The sequence below is a fragment of the Wyeomyia smithii genome, chromosome 3, assembly GCF_029784165.1.
Source record: "Wyeomyia smithii strain HCP4-BCI-WySm-NY-G18 chromosome 3, ASM2978416v1, whole genome shotgun sequence".
Classification (NCBI taxonomy): Eukaryota; Metazoa; Arthropoda; class Insecta; order Diptera; family Culicidae; genus Wyeomyia; species Wyeomyia smithii.
In genome coordinates, this window is record NC_073696.1 from 90,178,546 (window position 1) to 90,203,771 (window position 25,226).

A 25,226-nucleotide genomic window follows, 5' to 3' on the forward strand; every position below is an offset into this window, starting at 1 on the left:
AATTGCATATCAAGCAAAAAAGATACTGGAAGGGACAAACGTTTCAACTTATATCGTAGATCGATTATGATTGTAATCACCAGATTCCGTTCGCTAATGTTTGCTTAAATGTGATTTGAGAATGTATAAAAGTTGATATTTTTTAAAATTTTTTTTTGGCAATAACTCGGTATTTGTCAAAGCTATCTTTTTTGTGTCTTCTACAAAGTTGTGTATTTCGATGATGCTTTATTATACGTTGAGCATTGTTGCTTCTTTCATGTTCCAGTTTTTGAAGATATTCAAAAAAACAAACTGTCCTCAAGGACGAGTCTAATGCGAAACGGTGTATCTTCAAAGCAAGGCAAGATTTGAACTAAAACTTGTTGTCATTCTTTGAGGCATTTTGGATACTAATCATCTTCTGAAGGTAGTATGTCAATAAAACCAGCATTTGGAGAGTAAATAAAAAAAGTTCATCATTTTAAGCTCTCGTACCACTATGCTTTAGTTTTTTTTTTTTTTGGAAATTTTGTTTGTTGTTATTTCTCCATGTTTAACCAATCAACATTTTACACAACATTTTGCAAATACCAAAAATGTTTTAAAAACCTTAGACTCAGCAAACTGAGTTGTTTCCGCGGGTAGAGGAATTTCTAAGACTGAAGACTAATTTCCTGAATATAATTGATAAATTTGAGGGTAAATTTTAATCCTATTTCAATTTAATGTATAATTTAGTGTTGATTATTAATTCAAAATAAATTCACGGAATGGATTATCATAAGGTTTTCGATTTGAAAAGACAATTTTAATTGCTTAAAAAACACTGATTGTATTTGTAAATACAGGTCGGACTCGGATATCCGGAACATCAAAAAAAAATTCATTCCGAATAATCGAGTTTTCCGGATTATCGAATCAAAGAAAAAATATTCAAATTTGCTATTAAAGAACACAAAATAAATATTTCCTCTTTCTTATTGTACTTGTATGATGCAGTGGCGTAACCAGATATTATTTCTGAGGCGAAAAGGGGTAAAATCTTGAGGAGCAAAACAAATATTGGACATTGATTACTTCCACTTAATTCGATACCGGAAGTGACATAAATGGTCACAAATATGCCAGAAGGGATGGTAAAGGTAAAATTTCGGAGTGAAATTAAAAACGAACACCAGAAAAATAAATTTCCGGATAGTCAAGTCTAAAATTCCGGATAATCGAGTTTCCGGATAATCGAGTTTCCGGATAATCGAGTCCGACCTGTTGTGTGAAAAATGTCGAAATTAAATATTTTTTTTTAAATTTAACCTTCCATGAAAAGATTACTTTTCACTTCTCCATCTCCAACTTTTTAATTTGATTTTGAAAATTTATTGGAAATCTGTGTTCATTAAAACAACACAATTATATAAAATATTAAGAATATTAAGACATCACATTTCGTTCTCAACCAGTTTTTATGTACAAGCATTGCACACTGGAAAAGAATGAGCCAAAATTTCCACTAAACAAATGCCGCACTAAACAAATGCTATAACTTTGTAAGGAAAAGTCCTAGCGATGTGTGGTCGTCAACAAAAACGCGTATTTTATATGCCCAAATGCTTCTTTAGAACAACGTTTTCTCGTAAAATGTAACTAACAAAAGTTAAGTACAAGAAACTAACTTTTAAGTAACTTTAACATAAAGTACTCTGTAACTCTGTTCCCAATGAAGATAGAATTTTTGTTTGTTGATAGTTGTTGATAGAATTTGGGTGGATTGGTACAAATGGAACCTATAAGAGTTTACAGTGCTTGAGCTTAACTTCAAGGAAAAGTATTGACATCATAATTCTACTTGCCCCCTTTCAACTTATACGTTCTTGAAGTTACCGAAAAAATAGGCTAAAATGTGATATAACTTTATAAGTAAAAGTCCTACAGATGTATGGTCTTCGGCGAAATTGTGTGTTTTGTGTGCCCTAATAATTTCTCCACTTACACTTCCGTGTAAAATGCAACTAACAAAAATTAAGTACAAAAAACTAAGTTTTAAGTAAGTTCCATATAACGTACTTTATAACTTCGTATCTAATGAAGATAGTATTTTCATTTGTTCAACAAAGTTTCATATTTTTGAATCTTCTATAACTTTCCTGAATAAACTATTCCTCTATCTCTTAACACAAAAAAGTTTGTTTTTTTATTTTTAGTATGGTAAGTTTTTCACAATTTTTGACAATTTGCGATTATGCGGGACATTTATACAAATAATTGTTTCGAAGACACTATTAAGCTAGGATAAATGCAAAAGGTGCTATGGAATTAGTTCCACTTTTTGCCTTATTGGACCCCTGTGGAATGATAAGAAATATACCATTTCTAGGGTCGAACACTACATAGAACCATCTCTATTGAGTCTCCCGCTAATGTATTCGTGGATTTTGTTCAACTTTGTGCTGAAAATTCAGCGAAAATCGTAGCAACGACAAAGGACACACAAAAACACGACAAAATAGGGTGAAAAGGAGCCCTGCACAGGATGAAATCATCATTAGTTGATTTATCGATCAATTTTATAAATGAAATGCCAAATTTCAGGATACCAATTCAACGGCGATCATTTTGACGGAATTTGGGTTTATTTTTTCCCACTGTGGAATGGTTTCTGTGCTACTATTCTTTGAACAAAGCCTGTGCCAAGATGCGTACGCCCTTCTTGGAAGTAAGTCTTGAAAATTACTCAGATTGTTGAGCCAAACACGTATGCAAAGCTTCATTCATATAAAAAATGGTCGATTAGATTCTTGCGAATTCCCAGATCATTTGACATTGAAACGCTTAATTTAAGAGTTTACGTGGATCTTGGAATTAATGCTAACGGATTTGCTAACATTTCGGAAAAAAATACTTTCGCTCGGAATTAAAAATTATCGCAGATTGATTGTTTTTTTTTAACAACATATTTCAGACTAGAGAAAAATAGCTCTTTGCAGGTTCAAACGATACATTTGATTGTACAATTTGTGACCAGTAACTATGGTAGCTTTAAAAGACCATCAAGAATGAGAAAGTACACCAGGAAAAAGGCAACATGTTATAAAAATAAAAAATGATCAAATTCTTCAAAAAAAAAAAAATCTCACAGCTTGTCTCGTAGAACGGTGCTGGTGTAATGAACCATTCGTCTTATGTTCGAATTCCCCGGCTCAAGAGGGACTGTTAATATCAGTAGGATCGTAGCGCTAGCCCCGCAATTGTCATTACACTAACATTTGCCCACGAAGTCTGTGTACAGTAAACAGAAAGTCAAGTTCCGATAGCAGAATGTAGCACCAAAGCTTTGTTTTAAGAGTCTGCAAACTTTCTCCATACGTAGGATATATTTAGTTTTACAAATCAAATATTTGTGCAAATTTTCATTTGAATAGGAGCCACTTAGCAGAAAAACGCTCATCAAGAATATCTTTCTGTTTAGAAAGAAATTTTTCCTAATACTCAGTATCAGTACGTTAGAGACAAAGGTACTAGAAACTTCTATATTTTAAGGTAAAGAATTACACTTTCAGATTCACACTGGGCCAAATAATGAAGATGATAATTACACTCTATTTTCCTTTAAAGACGTTTTATTTTTCTTGTTTAATTAAACGCTCTCGCTCAATTAGTGTCCTAAAATAGGTAATGATTTGCTTTAACATGAGAACAGCACAGCATGCATTAGAAAAAAAGCTTTCTAATCATTTTTATTTCATTTTTATTTTTAAAAAAATGACAAACTTAAAAAAAATCGGACATGCTTTTTATAAAAGTGAGTCACGCCTTGAGTGGCATGCAAAATACCAGCAAAATGTCAAAACGCAAATAACTTCTTTTTGGATATCTTTACGCTAAATTATTATTCTAATCGAATTCCATTCAAATACATATCTGGTTGTTTTCATTCCATTTTTAAATTACGTTTGGTTTTATATATAAAATTAATTAAAATAGATATTCCATGAATATTCACAATTTTTCATCATTCTGTTTTTTGTTTCAGCTGACCGTACGGTCAATTGTAAGACGCACTGTACATTGAAATGCACAAAACTAACAAACACTGCTCGATAGGATAACTAAATTTATATGGTAATGTAATCGCTCGCTCGATGTGTGGGCGAACCAGGAACGGGTTTTCTAAAATAAACTAGAGATAAATTTAGCAAAAATGTCGAAAACGTAGTATTTGCATATGCATAAGTTCGTCGAGTTTCCCGATCGTGGCGCTTGAACTTTCTGTCATGCAGCGGGTTATAGATCCAGTGGAATACTTCTGCTTTTTCTTTTATTTTTTATTATTTTGTTCGTGTAAACCGGAAAGCAGTAAGTACCACAGCAGTCGTGGTTTTCAATTTAATTTCAAAACTGTTAATTAAAGAATATTCGCGACTACAAACAAAGATAGTGAAGTTTAATAACGATCACCATATGGATTGTATAAAGACCGGTGACTCTGTTGTAAAAACCATAATTATTCACTGCCATATTAGCCACTCGAACATTTTCAAGATCATATTCAGCGGAACAAACATCCAGCAAGCGACTCTGAGAGCAAAATCCCAATCGTTGTTTCTATACCTTCCAAGTCGGATTCACATATATTCCCCCAGCTACACCTCCCTATCTTTAGCACGTGATTGAAGGTTTACGAGCATTTGTTTACGCACCCGGTGATGGATGGCAAACAGTACATGGTTTGGGTGAAACGTGTTTACTACAGTGACCAGCATAGAGAGAATGAGAATTTTCGGACAATGAGCAGGCCGCCATCGGAATTTGGTAGAAGGCAACATCAGCAGGTAGTGCCATTGTTTCTACTCTGCTCAATATTCCCAAAACGTGAATGACCTGGTCGGCTTAGTAGACGTCAGCGTCCCTGCGTATGCTTTATGCACGAGAAAATATCTCTGACAAGCAAAGATTCTCGAAGTAAGTCTAATGTGAGGCAGTGATAACTGTATTGACTGACAAATATTAGTCGAATCAAAGCAAAACAGATATGTATGTGCCCTTGTAAGCTGAAGTCTGAATCGTCAAGTAATATAATCGAAGGACGTACAGGAAAAATGTTTGAATTCAGAAAAATGGTCAGCTTTGTCCGGTTGCTCGATCTCTTGTATGATGTATCTAGCAAATCAATGGAGAGCATTTCAATTTATTTTAATGTAAAACTGCAGTTAAAGTATACCTATAGGGATATCTTAGTAACCTATGTACCTATATGAATGCCTTAATAACCAGAAATGCTCGCTATTCAAGAATCACATGCGCGAAGTAGTTCGTTAACACTATTGAGTTTATCATTTGTAACCAGATACAATATTGAATATTATTGTTCAGCTCTATAGTTATGTCAAAACAAGTTAAGTAAACAATTGTTTCATAACAAAAAAGAAAGTACAAGCACATTGGATAGACGCATTTATCCGTGAATCATTATGCGTAAAAATGTTAGCAAAAACATTATGCACAAATGGTGTGCTGCACGAGGATTGTCGCTGAGAAAAAATTGGCAGAAAAAAAGAAAGAATAAGCATCAAAGCAGTTCGTAGTACAATTTGCAAGTTTGGGGAGAAGAACTCTTTCAAGAATCTTCCGAAACGTAGCCGAAAACGTGGTCCAACATACCCGACAAGAGGATCGAAGAAACGTTTTATCGTAAAAGTTTAGCATCAGTACGTGATGTAGCGGAAAAGGTTTCGTTCTAAAGAATAACTTGTTTTGAAAGCATACAAAAAGCAGTGTATGATGAAATAAAGTCCGAAACAAGCAGCATCCGTTAGGAGCGAAGGTTTTAAACAGCAACAAATTTGAAAAAACCCTGAAAAAAAGGATACATCGATTTGCACCGACAACTTTAGCACGGCAAGCAATATGAGAATGGGGCCAGTAACATTCGGCTCGGTTTTTATTATCGTAAGAATGGTAACTTCTGCACCGTATCACCTTTCCAGTCTTCTTCAGTCTCCTCTTGATTATTACACAGTACATACTTTTCGATTGGGCGGAATTAGAGGCAATTGAGTGAGTAAATATCCTCTGTGATGAAATCCGCCTTGTTGTCACGGTACCACTGATTGCAACTTACCAAATCTGAGCTTACAGAACATTTGTGTGTACAGTAGAACTCACAGCAGACCTTTTACCTGTATACCGTTGAGTCCATCGTCTTGTTTGTGATAAAAATCTTAGTTTTCCGTCCAGTTGCAAATACCTTGCCAAATCCATGCAAATTCATAAGCAAAAACATACTTGTTCTTGGCGGAGACATCACCCCTTGCTGTGGCAGGATTAAACAAAATCCATCTCCACAAATGTTTCGTCGTCAGAACTTTCTCGTACAACTTGCGAGTGCTTAAGCGTACTGTTGGGTTTGTAACCAACCACGGAAAAAAACGGTGACTTCCCCGTCGATGGATCCATCGGATAGTATTATTGTGAGCACCATATTTTTGGATTGCTAAGATACCCTTCATAGGTGAACTGCTCCATTATTCATCTTTATTCATCTCAGCCCATATATTCATCTCATACAACATTAAAACACAATTGAAAACAGGAAAAAACGCATATTTTCTAACTAACCCAATCTGCTAATCCATGGAATGGATTCTTCTTAGTTTACTTTAGATTTCTCATTAAGGCTGATACAAATTTCGAATTCTTTTTATGTCCAAGGTTATCAAAGTTAGCAGAGGGGGTGGCAAAAAATAAATAACACCGAGACGAAAAAAAAAAGAAATATCTTTGATCAAAGTTTGTGTGCAAGTTATGACGTTTGTAACTTGCACTTAAATAAATGTTGAAAAATAACGCTTCATTATTATTATTATTTATTTCGCTTGCCTTTCGACGACACTCTCGCTGTCACCTGACTTGTTTGTTGCTAAATTAAGCATTTATGATGTCGGAAAACCAATAAAATGAACCAAACGGTTCAAGATTTTCGAAGGGGGGTGACATAAAATGAAAATAAAATTTGTAACGGCCTAAGTAGAATCCTCAAAAGCTCACTTAAAAACTCTAAACTTGATATTATAGTCGGGCATCTGCACTCGAAACCTCATTTACTTCAATCATCTACCTACCTCAGGAAACAAAATCCGCGCATTTTTCTATACGGCTACAACGGAACTCGTTCAGCAGCCACCCAAATTTTTACTTCATCATTAGCGGACCACTTTTTATTTTAATCACTAAACAAAATCACTCACTACACGAAGAACACTTTAATCTTTGAAATGTTCGCCTCAAATTTCCAAAAACAAGCATGAATTAGCGGAAATATATGATTATACAATTCCTAAATTTCAGCTGAATGTATTTTCATCTGTTTTCACTGCGTTGAAGAAAATCAAAAGTTGCCAAATCAGTTTCTGTTAATACGAAAAAATCATACTGAAAATGTTAAATTATTCCGACACAATTGACATAAATAGACAGCACTGCAATGGTTACCTAGGTTACCAGTTTTGTACGTAAACAACTACAGTGGATATCTAGGTAACCTACTACGACGGGCTGCGGCTACGTTCATTCATCATAATGTAATTCATTCATGATTAACAGTGTGATGAATATGGGGGCGTCGTGAGATGAATTATTGAGCAGTGATACAAGTTTTGAGATGAATATGAAAGCGTTGTGAATAATGGTTTGTTTTACAAAATTCAGGATAAATCTAGCTAAGTTTACTAGATATAGAATGCTGAACGATTCCATAAGAGCACGTAAGCGTATTTTGTTTATTTGTTCAATGATTTCGTGAAAATTTGGTGGCTTAATGAGATGAATAATGGAGCAGTTCCCCTACCTGTTTAACTTGATTGCCCTCAATAAGGTTTGTTATTTTTCTCAATATGTGGAAGAGCGGAGTTGAAATTCACTGTGTGGTGCAATATTTTGCACCACTTTTTTGCTTATACTTTGTGGCGCTCTTAGAAAAAATTAACTCACTGCTACTGCTCTGGTACTGCTTGTACCAGAGCCGAGTGAAACAAACCCAACGAAACAATACGGGTTTGATTATTTTCAACATAGATGCTTCCCTGCGATTTTGAGCACAATTGAAGCACTTTGCGTAACCAACTTCGAAATAGGGTGACCATAAACACGACTGTGTTCGATGTATTTAATTTAAAAAAAAATCATAACTTTTGAACCAGTTGATCGATTTTTGATCTTTTTGTGCAATGGTCCAGTAACCGAATTTAGGGGGAAATTTGGGTCTAGAGCTCTATAGCAACATTTTAGAGAAAAACTTTCTTCTGCAAAGTTGTTACATATAATAAAGCGCTCATTGAAAATCTATCAAAAATTAGGGTGACCAACATTTTCGATGCAATCAAGTATCTAACTTTTTTATCTTTGTAGATAGAAGAAAAATTTGTTCTATAATGTTATAGCTCAATTAATTTCAAGCAATTTTGTAAAAATAGTTTTTCTCCATTTTTGAAAACAGCCGATTTATATTGAAGAATTACATTTCGCGCTCTAACTTTTTTTATTTCACCTCTCAGATTCTCGAAATAAGTGTGTAGCAATATTTTTCTTCTCTCATCTTCCATTTAATACAAATTTCTTCAAACTTCAAACGAAAGTTTACAGAGTCCGCTTTGATAAGCGAGTGGTCGTGGGTTCGAATCTTAGTAGAATCAGGCCATTTGGTTGCCAAAGGACTCTAACATGGATTTATTCTCAGGCTCTCCACTACATACCCTTCCTTCAAGTTGAATTTTGTAGTATCCTGCTGACTTTCATCATAACAAAAATAAATCCCTCTTATAATAAAACTGGTCTGAGTAACGTATAATAGTTCTCTTCGGGAAATTGTGATTATGGCACGATCTTGGCTGGAGGAACGAGGTTCGATAAGACTTCGTTTTCTTGACAAAAAAGTTCTACTTGTAATAAAACTGACCAGAGGTAAAGCACTAAGTGCCTCTTCAGGGAATTGTAATTGTGACGCGGTGTCGGTAGAAGGAACGAGGTTTCGATAAGACTCATTCCTCTTGACATAATAAGTCCCTCTTAGAATAAATCTGGCCAGAGGAACGTTAGGTGAAGTCTCACTCCAGGGAATTATAATTTGGCGATATTGTTAGGATAAAAAGAGGCTCGGTATTGTAGAGCAGTAAGCTTGAAACGTAAGGGTAAAGTCTCACACACAAGCACGGATATAAATGAAAAAAAGCGTATCATTTACTGCGATAGTGATACTGGCCAATAATATGAAGTGCGGAATACAGAAAACACCTGGGCAATATCACAATAGATCAAATGTCTCTGGTCGCAGTGATGAGTCCACACATAAAAAAAAAATGAAGCGATCTTTATGTTGCATAGAAAATATAAATCAGTTTTCCAGTTACAAATAAAATAAAATATAAAGTCTGCTTGCACTTTACTTCACGAAAAAATAAATTAAGACACAAATGATTTTTTATAAAACACATCTTTTCTAGAGAAAAAATTATTTAAAAAATAAGATATACAGTGTCTCCACGATTATGGGTCAGCTACAATTATGGGCCACTTTTACGCAAATACGTCTATTCTCACGAAACTGAACAATAATCATTGGCAGTGGTATTTTTTAAAACTCAATTGTAACCCTATTCATACGATTGAAATGATTTATTGTTGAAAATGTTACTAAAAACTATAATTCTGCTCGGTGCAATAAGTGAAGTGACCCATAATTGTAGTAATGTTACGTTTTGCGGTGCACAATTGTAAGTCAGTCCATATTTTGGCTATTTTTATTACTTTTGCATGAAAATACATCACGACCTAATAAAATAACTTATTATCAACCTTTTACAACAATAAAATAACTTTTGTGATGGATTTTGATAGATTTATAAACTAAATGATCTTGAAGGCCCAAAGTGACCCATAATTGTGTCTTTTGCTATGCAAGTACTATTTTTCTTCTTAACCGATTTACACGCATCAGCTGCAATGAAACTAATTGTCGATCGAGAGTTACATCAAAACACAGAAATAGATAGTAAAACATTCGTAGTTGATAACTTTTCCGATTTCATATTCATTTTTCAACATTTAGGCAATACGTTGACTGACCCATAATGGGAGAGGGACTGTATTTAATCTTTTAATTTTTGATTGAGAAAGCTTCCCAGAAAAAAAATACAAGAAAGAGAATCTTCTTTTACCGAAAATTAAAAAAAAAAGTTTCAAATTTTTGGCGTAGAACTATGTCTTACTTTAAAAGGGTAGGCTGTTGAAAATTTTTGTTGATTTTATATTCAAAAATAAAAAATAAATCACCACTAAAAACTGTGCGTCAAGGATATTCCAGTCACATAAGGCCTTAGAAGAGAACGTGTGCAAATGTAGCAAACTAAAACATTTCCTTCAAATCGCAGACAACAACCAAATATAATGAGCATGAGCATGAGCATGAGCATGAGCATGATTGACCGCCCGCGGTTGCTACTCCGTTATTGCCAGATCAGCTGTAATTACACAGAGAACCAATGGGTGATGTTGGGACTAACATTCATCCTCAATGTGTAAAAACTGGTGATCTTATCTTTATGTTAGGCAATACCAGCGCCGGCCGCATCCGAATGCAGGTCAAAGAAGGAGTGTGTATGGGAATATGTTGACGTGATACTCGCTTTATTGGAAGCCGAGAACACCTCTGCACTTCCACGAGAAATCACTGGGATGTTGGAGAAAAGGGTAGGGTTTGCAGCAGATTTCGTTTTGGTAAACGATGCGCTGAATTCGGGTACCGGGTTCATAGCAAATATCGCGCCTACAAGTTCATATTAACCTCCGCGAAAATTATTACGCGATTCGAACTCGTTCTGTTTGATATACCACCGAAAAAAGGGCACGCGAGAATACCGGAACTGCGATTAAATTAATACAGACTAAAATATTCGAACATTCCCTCAACTAATCATCATGCAACTACCGAAGAGAGTCTCCCATTGGTGTATCTCAGCCGACTACACAATGTTACGAGAGCTACGAAAGTTCTATCCACGTTAACGTCTCGACACTTCTATTGTTTCCTCCAAGAGGTTATACCGAAAACTACATCGCGTTGATAATCTATCTGTAGAAAACACGAACTCATGGAAGGTATCGACGTGACATTCGGACATCTGTTTATGAAGTCCTTATACAACTACCGAAACGTATCTCCCATTGATTTATCTCAGCTGACTACACGATTTTACGAAAACTACTGGAGTTGAGTCCACGTTAACGTCTCGCCACTTCTATCGTTTCTTCGTGAAGGACCCTCTTTATACCGAAAATTATAACGGTAGATATTCGGTCACCCGGAGATATGGCTTTCTGCTTAACAGGTCGACTAACGACATTCGTCTGTTCTTAAAAAGCGATTTCCTGACTTTAAGGCAGAACCGAAGCATCCTGCACGATTCCTTTCTACCGATGTGGACGCGTATGAACGCGGCGTTCCGCGTCGATTTTCTTTTGTTTGTCTACGCAAGAGTCGCCTTTCAAATACAAAAATATGGCGAAATTCCATGCATCCAAAGCCCTAATAATTTGAAAAATGCAGGTACACATATTTGCCAAAACGTAGTCTCAAATTTGCGAACAAAACGCCAAACTAGCCATAATTATAAAATAATATTCAAAACGACTATTCAAAAGCTAGAAAAATCGAAAAATAGTTAGCATCGATTCTGGTTAGTAGCAAAACTTACATTTCAAACTCTCATTATCCATTTGCATGTTTACCAAAACAACTTTAGCTATTTTGTTTAGTCACTGTTAACAAATTATGATTCAATGGGGGTCTCTATCACTAACGCTATTTTGTGTAGAACAATACGCGTGAAGCCGGGTATTCAAACTCTACTTCTAACCGTGGTTTTGTTTCGACTCCATGAATTTTATCCCAAAATTGCTACTTCTAAATATTAAATGCACGCGAACACGAATAGACTGCTTGTTCACTATCCCCTTGATCGAATGTCGTGTCCTCTAGTTTGATCACAACTTGTTACATTTATTTTACTATCTCTGTGTAGTACCCACACACCTACTCACCTACATCTTCACTCAGAGAAAAAAGAAAACACTCCTACAATCTTGCGCATACACGCACTTTTGTTTTTACTTTAATCGTATTCAGTAAGAACGTCTAATATAATTATGTGGTTAATGTAATAAGTAGGTCTGTTACTCTATGGATGTGTCACATTCACATATTTCATCTACAAGCGCCTGTATTAGTTATCTAATGCATTGTATGAAAAACAGGGTCTCCATTTTGTCTACTTGTTTGCTCAATTGTAAAAGTGACGCGCTTAACATTCGAAAATGGATCAAGTTTTAGATGTACGCGGCTCTTGTTTTTGGCTTATCACTATTCCCGGCGATGGGGATTGTTTATTTGGGGCAATTGCTAATCAGATTTATGGAATTACACCTAAACATTCGCTATTCAAGCTGTATAGCCAGCAGGTAAGGGAAGCAGCCGTGTTTGAAATTCGGATGAATCTACCCTACTATTATGACCACGTTGCCTCTTATGCGGAAGAGTTGGTATTCTCCGGAAACTCCACTGCGGAAAAGGTGGAACAATACCTTAATAAGCTGCAGACTACTGGATTTTGGGGAGGTGCCGAATCTATAAGCGCTCTGGCAAATTATTTTAAGGTGGTTTTCGTCGTACACCAGGACCATTCCAAGATCGAGTTTGCTCCGGCGAGTTTCGAAAATGGTTCGTTTCCTCGGCATAATTTGTTCTATCGTGGGCACGGATCGGTCAAAAGTCATTACGATAGCGTTCTCTGCATTCGGCCTGCTGGGTCAACGGCGGAAGACCATGATTTGCAAACGTTTCAATTACCCAACCTTTCTTCTGAAATACAGGTGAAAGTATTTGGTAATGGACATACGGCACTCTTGCATTCGATAGCACATCAATTGACGCACACTGTTCCTTCCGATCATACAATCCATCTTCTCCGTTGCTTAGTCGATGACGAGGTAGGAAATCAACCTCCATTTCGCAGACAACAACCAAATATAATGTGCAAAAAATAATTAAAAGTGTAATGATTCCAAGTAAACGGCTAAACTCTTATTAGCCACGTCTTGTTTTCAAGACTGATTACTTTAATTGATGTTTAATTCATTGTAGCTCGTCAATTAATGCTTGATTTATTGTATAACGTATGAAAATGAAATTCACGGTTGAAAAAATCTTTTTTTGTCAAACGCGAACAATCAATCTTAAAAAAAAACAGTTCACCAATACCGTTTATTGGTGCGTACAGCCATATTGGTTTGGCCCGGAATCGTCATATTGATGAGGCGTATATTTTAAAATGTGTCTCCTCCATTATTCAAGTCTAGTTACGGCATGGCCTTGATAAACTGCTTCCAAAACGTGGAAGCAAACAGCATTTATCGGTTTAGCTGCTATTTTTCAACACAGAAAATTTATTGCCTTATTTCGGTTTATTTGAATAGCATGCACATACATATACTAGAAAAATAATCTACACAAGCAATTATGAAACACAGTGTGAAAAACCATGTACAAAACTTTGCAAAGAATTCGTGAGATCTTTAGCCTAGATGGAAAAGCCAGCAAATTGTATTTTCGAACATTTTGTCCAATTTTCTTCGATATATTTGTAATATGCAAAACACTTACCGCCTCTCGAGCTTCTATTTGAGAAGCAATAAACGCCGTTTAAACACAGATCAGTTCCCACACGAAAAATGCTTCTGCGGTTCCGTGCCACTGCCGGTTGCCGAAAACAGAAATATGTTTGGACCAGAGCCGAACGACGATTGCCGCTTCTCGTGACGTATAAAACTCGGAGCTGCAAGGTATCAAGAGCACCCGGCATAAGTTGTCACCTCCGAAATACAACTCCCCGAACGAACGTTGTTACTCACTCTTCTTGCATAAACCGATCTGTGATTTTTTTTCTCGCTTTTGATTTTCGGCTCCGCTGAACTGTGCTAACTAATGTATACTTTTATTACCACCACAAACAGCTGGCTTCTTTCGTAAGATTTGCCATTTATTAACGAACTTATTTCTCTTTGATGCCTCTCGCAATGTTTAGCCAAGCACAAATAATGCCAAGATACAATCACACTAACACAATGCACACTTCCCCCAATGCCACCGCTGGTACCGAAGACACACTTTCACCGAATGCCATTTAGAATGACGGTTTCCGTTAGCTCTGTATTTATTCAACTATTATTGCACTGCTGCTCTACCACAACACCGCAAACTGCACCCTGCAACACCGCAAAGCTGGGCGCACAAATCTTTAAGTAGACTTACAGGTGACACACACTCGAGCACTCGAAAAGCAATAAGCCCCCGAAAGGCGCAATAAAAACGGTCCCAATGCGACGGACAACAATGAACGAACTTTTCTCGCAGGCCCCGAGCGAACGAAGAAGAAAGTAACGTAACGTGCGATTTGCCACACCATAAGATGAATGCAGCATGCAATTCCGACGCTTCATTCGGTCCACCGAAGCAGCATCGACAGCGACCGCATCTCGACCGGTCACGTTTTGCGCGTGGCTTCCTCGCCACCCCGTCCAACCACGTGCTCACCTAGGTTACCGATATTCGCACGCGCTCTTCGTTCAGTTCAAGTCTTGAGCTAATTTGGTTTCAACCTTTATATTGCAAAGAAAAACGAAATCACGTAATTTCGAAGCGAAGATTGCCAAAGTGAACGCTCCAATATTTAACCGGTGCGACCGGCAGTTCTCCAAACAAAAAACAAAGATAGCTACGCGGCAGCACTACCACCCCTACTAACCAATTATTAGTTAGTAGTCCTTACCAGAGCGTGCCACCGTCGCCGGTTCCGCGATACACGTAGTACTAGTACGAATAGTAGTCACCGATGCGTCGTCAGGTTTATCACTTGTAGAGCAAAATACAAACAACAACAAAAAACGCAATTCAATTCGACGCTGACAATGGGTGTAAAATTTGCTTCTCCACGAAATGGAACACACGTCCGTACGGATGGCAGGTCGATCGGTATCTGCCGTGTGCCCGCCTACCGGACCGGTTGCGCCGAATGTCTGCGCTTGCTAGCTGTTGGTGCCGCTCTCTTGCTACTACGCTCAATGCTCAATATTCGGCCGATGGTAAACGCCACCGCGTCGCGTTGGTAGCGAATTTTGTTTTTGTTCTCCTTTCCTTTTGGACATGATATCAGCGTACCGTTCTTCCAAGAGCCGCCGCCGACGGACGACAACAAAGCCGGAATGCAGAGTACAGCGAACGGCGCTGGACATGTTACGCTGCGGTACGCGGGTACAGAGAGTAGCCAAAGTTCAGAGTCGACGAGATACTGACCAGTACACTCAAAATATTTTTCACGTTATAGTTACCGGAAAAGTTATGTGAATATTTTCCACTGTCATTTTCACGTAGATTTTACGTGATTGTCATTTGAGTTCATCATGAACTGGTGAGATGATTTATCCTATGAATCTTATGCAGTCAGGGATATTAAATGTGCAGATTTGTCTGCAAAACACAGATTTTTGGAGTCCTTGTGCAGATATTTATTGATTTGCAGATATTTGCAGATTATCCACGGTTTCTGCAGATTTTTGTCAGAGTCTTCTTATATTTGCGCAGATTTTCTAAAAATGTGTGCAGATTTTCACAGACTTTTGCCTGCGGGAGCGAAATTTTTTCGGATTACAGATAGATTTTTTTCAGATTTCGAGTACATTTTTCCGGTTTTTCGAGCAGTTGCAGACATTTTTCAAAAACATCTGGCATCTCTGCATTCAGTAGACATATGCATTTCATGTGAGTTTCACGTAGAATTTAACTACCGGTAAAATGAAAAGCATTTGATTGTCTGATAGGTTCTACGTTTCGTACAACGTATAATTTTCAATTTTGGTTTCCCAAATTCTTTAGGATGACACCCCGTTAAGCATACAGACGCGAGGCATACGGACGCGAGGCATAGTACCCTAGGCATAATGGACGGCAGGCATACGGACACGAGGCATATGGACGCGAGACCGAATGGATGCGAGGCCGAATGGACGCGAGGCCGAATGGACGCGAGGCCGAATGGACGCGAGGCCGAATGGACGCGAGGCCGAATGGACGCGAGGCCGAATGGACGCGAGGCCGAATGGACACGAGGCCGAATGGACGCGAGGCCGAATGGACGCGAGGCCGAATGGATGCGAGGCCGAATGGATACATGGCCGAATGGATACATGGCCGAATGGACACAAGGCTAAGGGGAAGACATGCGAAATATTTTATTATCGTCATCATCATCACAGACCTCTTTAAATAACATGTATTTCGTTTTAAAGTGACATTTGGAAAGCAATACACTCGCGGCCTTCGGCCGACTCGCTGTTCGAGCGAATGCTGTCCTTACTCGCTACCGCTCGTTCAGACTTAACTAAGGGAAGAAAACTCTGTTTGAGTAGACCTAGCAAACCAGTAGATCAGTCGTTTGGGTGCGAGAGGCCGCCGCTTCCGACGGCGGGTCGGCGGCCGGCTCGGACTGCGGAAACCACGGCGGCTTAGTGCCGCCTTGTTTCCTTGCCCTCGATTATGCGTCTTCGCCGCATGATTTCAAGAAAAGTATTATACCTAACTCAAATTCTTTAGGAATATATTTACACCTGAACTACATAATTAGATCTCATGCGATCGTACAACATCGCATTCGGCCTCGCGTTCATTCGGCCTTTCGTCCATTCGGCCTCGCGTCCATTCGGCCTCGCGTCCATTCGGCCTCGCGTCCATTCGGCCTCGCGTCCATTCGGGCTCGCGTCCATTCGGCCTCGCGTCCATTCGGCCTCGCGTCCATTCGGCCTCGCGTCCATTCGGCCTCGCGTCCATTCGGCCTCGCGTCCGTTATGCCTTGTGGCAATATGCCTCGTATCCATTATGCCTCACATCCATTATGCCTCGCGTCTGTATGCCTAGCATACTATGCCTAACATCCATATGCCTAGCGTCCATATGCCTCGTGTCCCGTCCCCATTCTTTAGAGACTAGGAATAGTTTTCAGAAATTATCCAAATATGTTGCTTGCAAAGTCGCACTCGCATGCAAAATCGCCAATTCGTAAATGAATTAAACGACATACAAAATGCCAAATGATATTGCGACATTCGTTGGCGATCATCACTGTTAGCTGCAACTTTTTATGTTCAGGAAATTCCTCACAATTTGAACTGAATCTGTGTGGAATCTCGATGCCGGATACTTATGGTTTTTCTAAAGCTCACTAATTGGGAATTCATCGAGGAATACCTTTCATGTTCAAAGACTGAATCAGACAACAGCTTCGCCATTTTGATTTCTGTGTATTTTCGCACGAAGAGTTCACGCGATACTTCATTCTGTTTGACGTTGCCAATTTGACGTAGATGCTACGTGATAAAACATAGTATGCATGTGATTTTCACGTAGATGTTATGTTTGTCACATAAATCATGCAAAATGACAGAAAAAGAATAAGTACAGGAAATTTCACGTAACAATAACGTGAAAAATATCTTGAGTGTAAGGTAAAAAGGTAAATCAAAACGGCTAATTTTTGTATACGAAAAATATAATAGTGCTATGTCGGCTTTGAAGTCTAAGGTTACGAGGCTTATAGATGGAGAGCTTTAGGTGTCAGAGCTAGCAAAAATTAGATTGGGTTTTTATACGAAAGCAACAGCTGAGTTGGAGTGAGCGTGTGTTGAGAAAGCATGATTTTTCCGGTAGTTACACTAAATGACTGCCGGCGGTGTAGGGCACTAAATTTCAACTTTATCAGATTTTGATTGTTGCTGGCATGGTGAGCAGGAAAGCGAGAAAAACATGTTTTACACTGTGAAAAGCTGGACAGTGTTGTTTAATTTTATAAAGTTTATTTAACGCTTGATATTAATGATATTAACACCGGTGAACACAGGTGTGGCCCTAAAGCTCAAACTAGAAATAAGACTGATACAAATTCCGAATTCTTTTTATGTCCAAGGTTATCAAAGTTAGCAAAGGGGGTGGCAAAAAATAAATAACACCGAGACAAAAAAAAAAGAAATATCTTTGATCAAAGTTTGTGTGCAAGTTATGACGTTTGTCACTTGCACTCAAATAAATGTTGAAAAATAACACTTTATTATTATTATTAATTATTTCGCTTGCCTTTTGACGACACTCTCGCTGTCACTGGACTTGGTTGTTGCTAAATAAAGCATTTATGCTGTCGGAAAACCAATGAAATGAACAAAACAGTTTGAGCTTTTTTTTTCTTCCCCTTCCAATATTCAAGATTTTGGAAAGGGGGGGTGACATAAAATGAAAATAAAATTTGTAACGGCCTAAATGAAAGATTATAGGCCCGACGAACAATTACTATGCCACACTCTCACGTAGGTTTACGCATTTTGGTAATGGCTAGAGGCACCAACATTGTTTAAAAAGCTATAATCTCTCTAGGACGGCTGGTTCAAGCTTTAGGGGCAGCATTTTTTTTCGCTTTTGTCGACCATTGTAATCAAGATTTGGTGAAAAGTTCAGGATGGAAATGAGCAAGACAATTTTTGACGTAGAGTACATCTTACGGCAACATATACAGGGTTTCAATACAGGGATCCAATTTCGAAAACCGAAAACATCGAGATCGTCACGAAAACTGTCCAATTTTAAACGTTATAAACTCAGTCAGTTTCCACCCGATTTTCGTCATTTTTCCAGCAATCGATTGGAAAAACATCTAGAAACACCCGTCCAAATGCAGAAAATTGTAATCTGATTGTTCGAACTATTGGACTATTGAAACTTGTTAAAACTTGTCGCAACGTAAATTTCGACCTTTGATTGGTCGCTTGCTGCCTTTCCCTAAAAAGGACGACAGAATGGAGTACCTAGTTAGCCGGGAATGCACTCGTTGGGCTATATGAGAAACCGCTTCTCCTCAAGCAAGCTCAGTTTACTAGCAGCGACAGCAGCGGCGGACAGTAGCAGCGATGGTAGTAGGCAAAGGCGGCGTGGAGCAGCAGCGGGCAACAGCGGCGGTGGTAGTGGTTAGTTGCAGTTCCTACCTTTTTCAGTTCGGCTCCCCTTCGATCTGAGTTGGACCCCACCAGTGGTAATCCAATTCAGATATCGTTGGGCGAACACAGATAGAAACTGAATGAGACTCGCACCGCCAGGTGGTTTGAGAAGCCACCATCATTCAGCGTGTATGTATGTATAGGGTGTGTGCACATATATAACGTATGTAAATATTTGTAGCGTGTGTCGCTAGCGGGCGTGGCTAGCTATATAGCGCGTGCATGTCTATAGCGTGTCTGTGCGTGTCTATAGCGTGTAAGTGCATGTCTATAGCGTGTGGGGATTGCTATATGGTGCGTGTGGCTTGCTATATAGCGTGCGTGGCTGCGTGTGCATGTCTTTAGCGTGTCTGTGCATGTCTATAGAGTGTGTGGCTAGCTATATAGCGTGTGCATGCTATAGCGTGTTTGGCTAGATATATATCGTGTGTATGTATATCTACAGCTTGCGTGGCTAGCTATATAGCAATTAAAATTATCATATGCATGTCTATAGCGTATCTGCATGTCTATAGCCCCAAGTAACACACGTTGTTATAGAGCGAAAAGTCAGTTTACCCCACCACCGCATGGGCTTAGTTCGTAAACAACTGTCTGGCATTTTTTTTTCTACATGCGTAGTAAACCGCAATGTTCTTTTTATCCTTGGGTATATCTGCACTGACCCAGTGTAATGAAGAAATTCGCGCATTCGTGGGTCAGAATTCGCGATAACAAAGCGCATGCGCAAATGCGTTGCTATGACAACATTTACCCAGCGCATGCGCAAATGTATTGTTACGCGCAGTGCAATCAGTTCGATGATCGTTTTTGTCAGTGGCACTATTAATCAATTGTAAATTGATGATGAAAAGCAATGTTCAACCTTTCAAAATTAATTGTTTCTGTCGCTTGAATATAGTTTCAACGTTATGTAGACATAAAATAATTCAAAACTAGAAAACGTTGTTAAATAAACGGTAACAAAAATTAGAGTGATATTGGTTGCACTGTAAGCGTTTTGTTTACCTTTTCATGTCGCATTTTGACCCACCTCGAATAGGTTTATTAAAATCGTTTAAATAATTTCATTCCCAATTTGATCAAGTAGTTTTATGTTGGTTTTCGAATACCAATAATAGGAAAAGTACTTTACAGGTACGTAGTATTGTTATTAAACCCACCTCGAATAGGTTTATTAAAATCGTGTAAATAATTTCATTCCCAATTTGATCAATTAGTTTTATGTTGGTTTTCGAATACCAATAATAGGAAAAGTACTTTACAGGTACGTAGTATTGTTATTAAACCCACCTCGAATAGGTTTATTAAAATCGTTTAAATAATTTCATTCCCAATTTGATCAAGTAGTTTTATGTTGGTTTTCGAATACCAATAATAGGAAAAGTACTTTACAGGTACGTAGTATTGTTATTAAACCCACCTCGAATAGGTTTATTAAAATCGTTTAAATAATTTCATTCCCAATTTGATCAAGTAGTTTTATGTTGGTTTTCGAATACCAATAATAGGAAAAGTACTTTACAGGTACGTAGTATTGTTATTAAACCCACCTCGAATAGGTTTATTAAAATCGTTTAAATAATTTCATTCCCAATTTGATCAAGTAGTTTTATGTTGGTTTTCGAATACCAATAATAGGAAAAGTACTTTACAGGTACGTAGTATTGTTATTAGGCGTATAATATTGAACGCGCGCGGCTGCCCCGGCTGGGCATTTCATACACAGTTTTTCTATTACATAGTGAAAACATCTGGAGGACAAATTTAAGACAAGTGTCATTTGTGTCGTAGTTGTTGTTTGTTCAACTCATGTTATTGAAAAACATCTTCAAAACCAGGAAAAAATGAGTTTGTGTTCGAAATGTGGTTGAATTACTGATGAAAAACAACTTCTCACAAATGTTGTATTTTAAGTTGCTTTCTGTACTGTTTTGATAACATCATAAACACAAGTTACAGATAAGCAGCAGCAGTTTATATTCGATAATATATTAAATACACTTATGCTATGAAATAACATCTCGAGAACAAGAATATAACAACACAAATTTTAAATTGCGCTTATAGTATTCTTATATGACTACTGTCATTGTGAATTATTTTCTAACATGTTTTGTGTGCTACTTGGGGCGTGTCTGTGCAATATATAGTTGAGCGTTACTCATGTTTCCTTGATTTTAGGCTAGTCTTCTCCAATCGCCCCTAACAGCCACAGAGCGGGAGTTCTAATCCACACCATACATCCAACTAGTACGGGGTCTACCCTGGAGTCACCGATTTCTGTCGGGCTCTGTTGAATATTATCTCCGCTGGTCACTCCTCAGACATTCGTGCCACGTGGCCAGCAAACTGTAGTTTGCCATATTTTGTCACTTTGGCGTCGTACACAAATTACGTAACGCTAAAAACCTAGATTTCAGACTGTGTCTGTGCAATATATAGTTGAAAATGAATCATCACATGTTGATTTTAATTATCACAGTAAATCATTCAGAACTAAATAAAAAATTTGCCATGTTGAAAAAACAATATTCAGTTGTCAATAAATGGCATTAAAAAACATTATTAACCTCTTTTGACTTCAGCCAAGTCTCAAAGTTTACACTCATTTTAACATTTATTTCAAGAACTTTTAAGCCAGTGAGCCTTAATCACATAATTTTTCGCTCAAGTCCAACTATTTGCAGCAATCAGTTGTAGAATTATCTACGATACCACAAACTGCAGAAAATCGATCTAATTAAACCTAGTTTACCGGGAATGCACTATTGGCCCTCGTCTACAACCTCTTCGTAGCCACTACCCAAATTAAGCTATCTCAGTGCAACTTGATACAAAGACAGCCTCAAAACAATTCAATTTCATTTTTGTTTTGGATACGGCAGCAAGTGAAACTGCATAGCTGCACATAGCTTCTGCTGTTGTTCATTGTCGTTACCGGTGTTGTCTGTAGAGGTAAACGTCATCTGGAGCAGTGAGACCATTAAATTGATTAACCCCATTGAGTGTGTTCCCAAACCTATTGCAAGAAATACATTAACCTAAGACAGGCTATTGTATTCTACGTTAACTCTGCGGTCGAGTCTTATGAACTACCTCTTCAATTATTTTATTTTTTTTTTCTTTTAAAAATAATTAATTACAACACTTTGCAAAACATTGATATTCCAATGGTTTCAAACGAGCTTCTGATGGACTCCCTAAATGCTTCCGTTTTCATGTTATTTTGAATTTAAGTTAAGAAAATTAGCGAATCAACACTTAATTTTATTATTACTAAATCGTACGATTTGATAGAAGTCAGTATACTTTTTCCAGATTTGCTAACAAAGACGCATTTGAGATGGGAAATCATATCTTGTCACCATCTGCAATTTTAAAAATCTGTTATAGGCTAGATTTTTTACCATCATCTACTCATGTGCTCATTTGAAACCTAATTAACAAAAAATTCAAGCATTATGCACACTTGCGATTACTTGAATACAAATCAGCTTCAAACACCTTATTTTTTCTTCGGTTCCGCATATTGATAGTGTTGTTGTAATCAGAACCAAACAGAACATTTTGCTGAGTCACCCTCTCTTTGTTCGAGTTTATGGTATATCAAACCATTATTTGGTGTTAATTGAATTGCAAAAATTTGTATTTTTTTCATATTCCTACGCGAAAAGACCACATAATAAATCAAAAAAGCAAAAAGCAATTCATCACTTCCGAACGAGACGCAACCGAACACCACTTCAATCGTCTCCAATCTATTAATCGGTACCAGCAGCCATTCCGTGACTCTAAACTCGGAATTACTAGCAGGAATACTAAAAACAGTGAAGACACCAACCATGACGGATGCCTTAGCAGCCCTAGCAGCGAAATCAAAGCTATCATCAGGAATAACAAAAACTAACAAAAGAAAGAAGACGAATGAGCAAAAGTATAAACCACAGCAGAACGTTTCGTAGAACAGTGAAGATAAAAATATGGACTCGGATATCCTATTTTCGTAGGAGGTAGGAGGTAAGTTTCTTCTAGTTTACTACAGCTTAGGTTTTTTTTATACCGTGAAGCCAGTTCTGTCAAATAAACGAATTATTATAAAGTAGACAATTTCAAACCTTGAAAAATGCGATAGATATGAAAGTACTGTTCGTGCGAAAATATTTCTCTTTCTTTTTTCACACATAACAAACCAGGATAAAATATTTCCCTTGTATGCAAACGCGCATCTTACACACCTACAGATATGACATCGTTAGCAATAATTTGCTTTGAAGAATATTTCACAAATAACTATTGTTTCACCATTGATCATTGACAAGGAAACCAAAGTATAAACGAGAATAGAATTAAAGTGGCCGATAATAAAATCAATCTTTTGCACATGAATTTGAATAAAACTTCGGATTAACATTCCTTAACTTATATTCATGAAATTAATGGGACAATCAGTTCATACTGATATGACAGAAATTAGTTCAATATAATTCAACTACTGGCTAATGAAGAATGGCAAAGCAAAGCAAAGCCTTGGTGCTACATTCCGATTCGGAACTTGACCTTCTGTTTGTTATACACAGACTTCGCAACCAACTGTTTAGTGTACAGGACAATTGCGGGGCTAGCGCTACGATCCTACTGACACTAACAGTCTCTCCCGAGCCGAGACTCGAACCTACGACGACTGGCTTGTTAGGCCAGCATCGTACCTCGAGACCATCTGGGAGACAATGAAAAATGGCAATTTGCAATAAAACAACTGCTTAAACAGTCGCAAATTAATGAGATATTCTATCACACTGTGTAACTGTACAGAACGCAACGTTAATGCAACGCGTAAAAGTATTGTGAATCTTGAGAGCGTTACTCATGTTTCCTTGATTTTAGGCTAGTCTTCTCCAATCGCCCCTAACAGCCACAGAGCGGTAGTTCTAATCCACACCATACATCCAACTAGTACGGGGTCTACCCTGGAGTCACCGATTTCTGTCGGGCTCTGTTGAATATTATCTCCGCTGGTCACTCCTTAGACATTCGTGCCACGTGGCCAGCAAACTGTAGTTTGCCATATTTTGTCACTTTGGCGTCGTACACAAATTACGTAACGCTAAAAACCTAGATTTCAGACCCCCTCCCCTTATGTAACGATAAGTAACGTTCGATATGACTCCCCCCCCTTAAATTACGTAACGCTGGACAGACCTGCCCCCCCTCCAAATTGCTAATTTTGAGCAAACTTCACAGTTACGTAACGGTCTTAGCTACCCCCCTCCCCACTATGTAACAATAAGTAACGCAGACTTAACCCCCCTCACCTCCCTTTCATGCGTTGCGTAATTTGTACACGACGCCTTCGACGACATCCGCATGTTGGTATGTACCAAGCATACCTCGTGGTTCATGTGCCTGCGTGTACCAAGGTATACTAATTCATCGACTTTAGATACCCCCATATATTCACAATCTCTGTACCAAGACTCGATGAACTTCCATTACTTTGCGGATAATTCCGACGATGTCAATATCTTGAGCTTGAGCTCAAGATTGAACACGTTTCGTAGTTGCTCCTCCGTAATGGATCTGAGCTAGGAAAGTTACACAAACAATCACCGTAAAAAGACTATAGATCGATAACGGCGCCTGCTGCGTCCTTATGGTCGGTTTGGAAAGAAAAAAAAATTACAATCGCTGTTGGCAGAGACCGAGTAGACTTCTGCATCTCTAACGCCTGTTACGGAGAGGAAGCTACTTTTGTCACCGTGGTGCGTGACGGACTTTTATACTTTTACCTTTCTCTCTACGCTTAACTGTGCTGCTTTCCTTTATTGCGGCTCTCCTTCCGTTAGTTACATCAGCCAAGTATCGGCAATTATAACTGCCTGGAGATGGTTTAAAAGTGGGAAACAGGAGGGATCCTGAGGATAAACCCATACGTAAAAGTCCCACTGACATCGGATTCGAACTTCAGGATAACGGTAACGCTTCTTTGCACGCTAGTTTTTCGTACTATACCCAAGACAATTTTAAACGAGAAATTCGAGAGCAAGATTTGGGAAACCGTGTTCAAGCATAATCTGATATGATTCGTTGTACTTAACTGAATCGTACGC

The 25,226-nt window shown here is 38.0% G+C and overlaps 1 protein-coding gene across 6 annotated transcripts in view; it reads right to left on the reverse strand.

Moving 5' to 3' along the window:
• LOC129731640 (dual 3',5'-cyclic-AMP and -GMP phosphodiesterase 11-like) overlaps positions 1–15,048 on the reverse strand; it is a 328,537-nt gene extending 313,489 nt beyond the window's left edge. For 4 of the 6 annotated variants that reach the window (XM_055691783.1, XM_055691782.1, XM_055691781.1 and 1 more), the window contains exon 1: positions 13,688–15,048. In XM_055691783.1, coding sequence (XP_055547758.1) covers positions 13,688–13,886 — 199 coding nt within the window. In that variant the 5' untranslated portion in view covers positions 13,887–15,048. The remainder of the gene's footprint in view (positions 1–13,687) is intronic. The other 2 variants (XM_055691799.1, XM_055691795.1) reach the window with 1 other exon arrangement.
• Between the last annotated feature and the right edge of the window lie 10,178 nt (positions 15,049–25,226).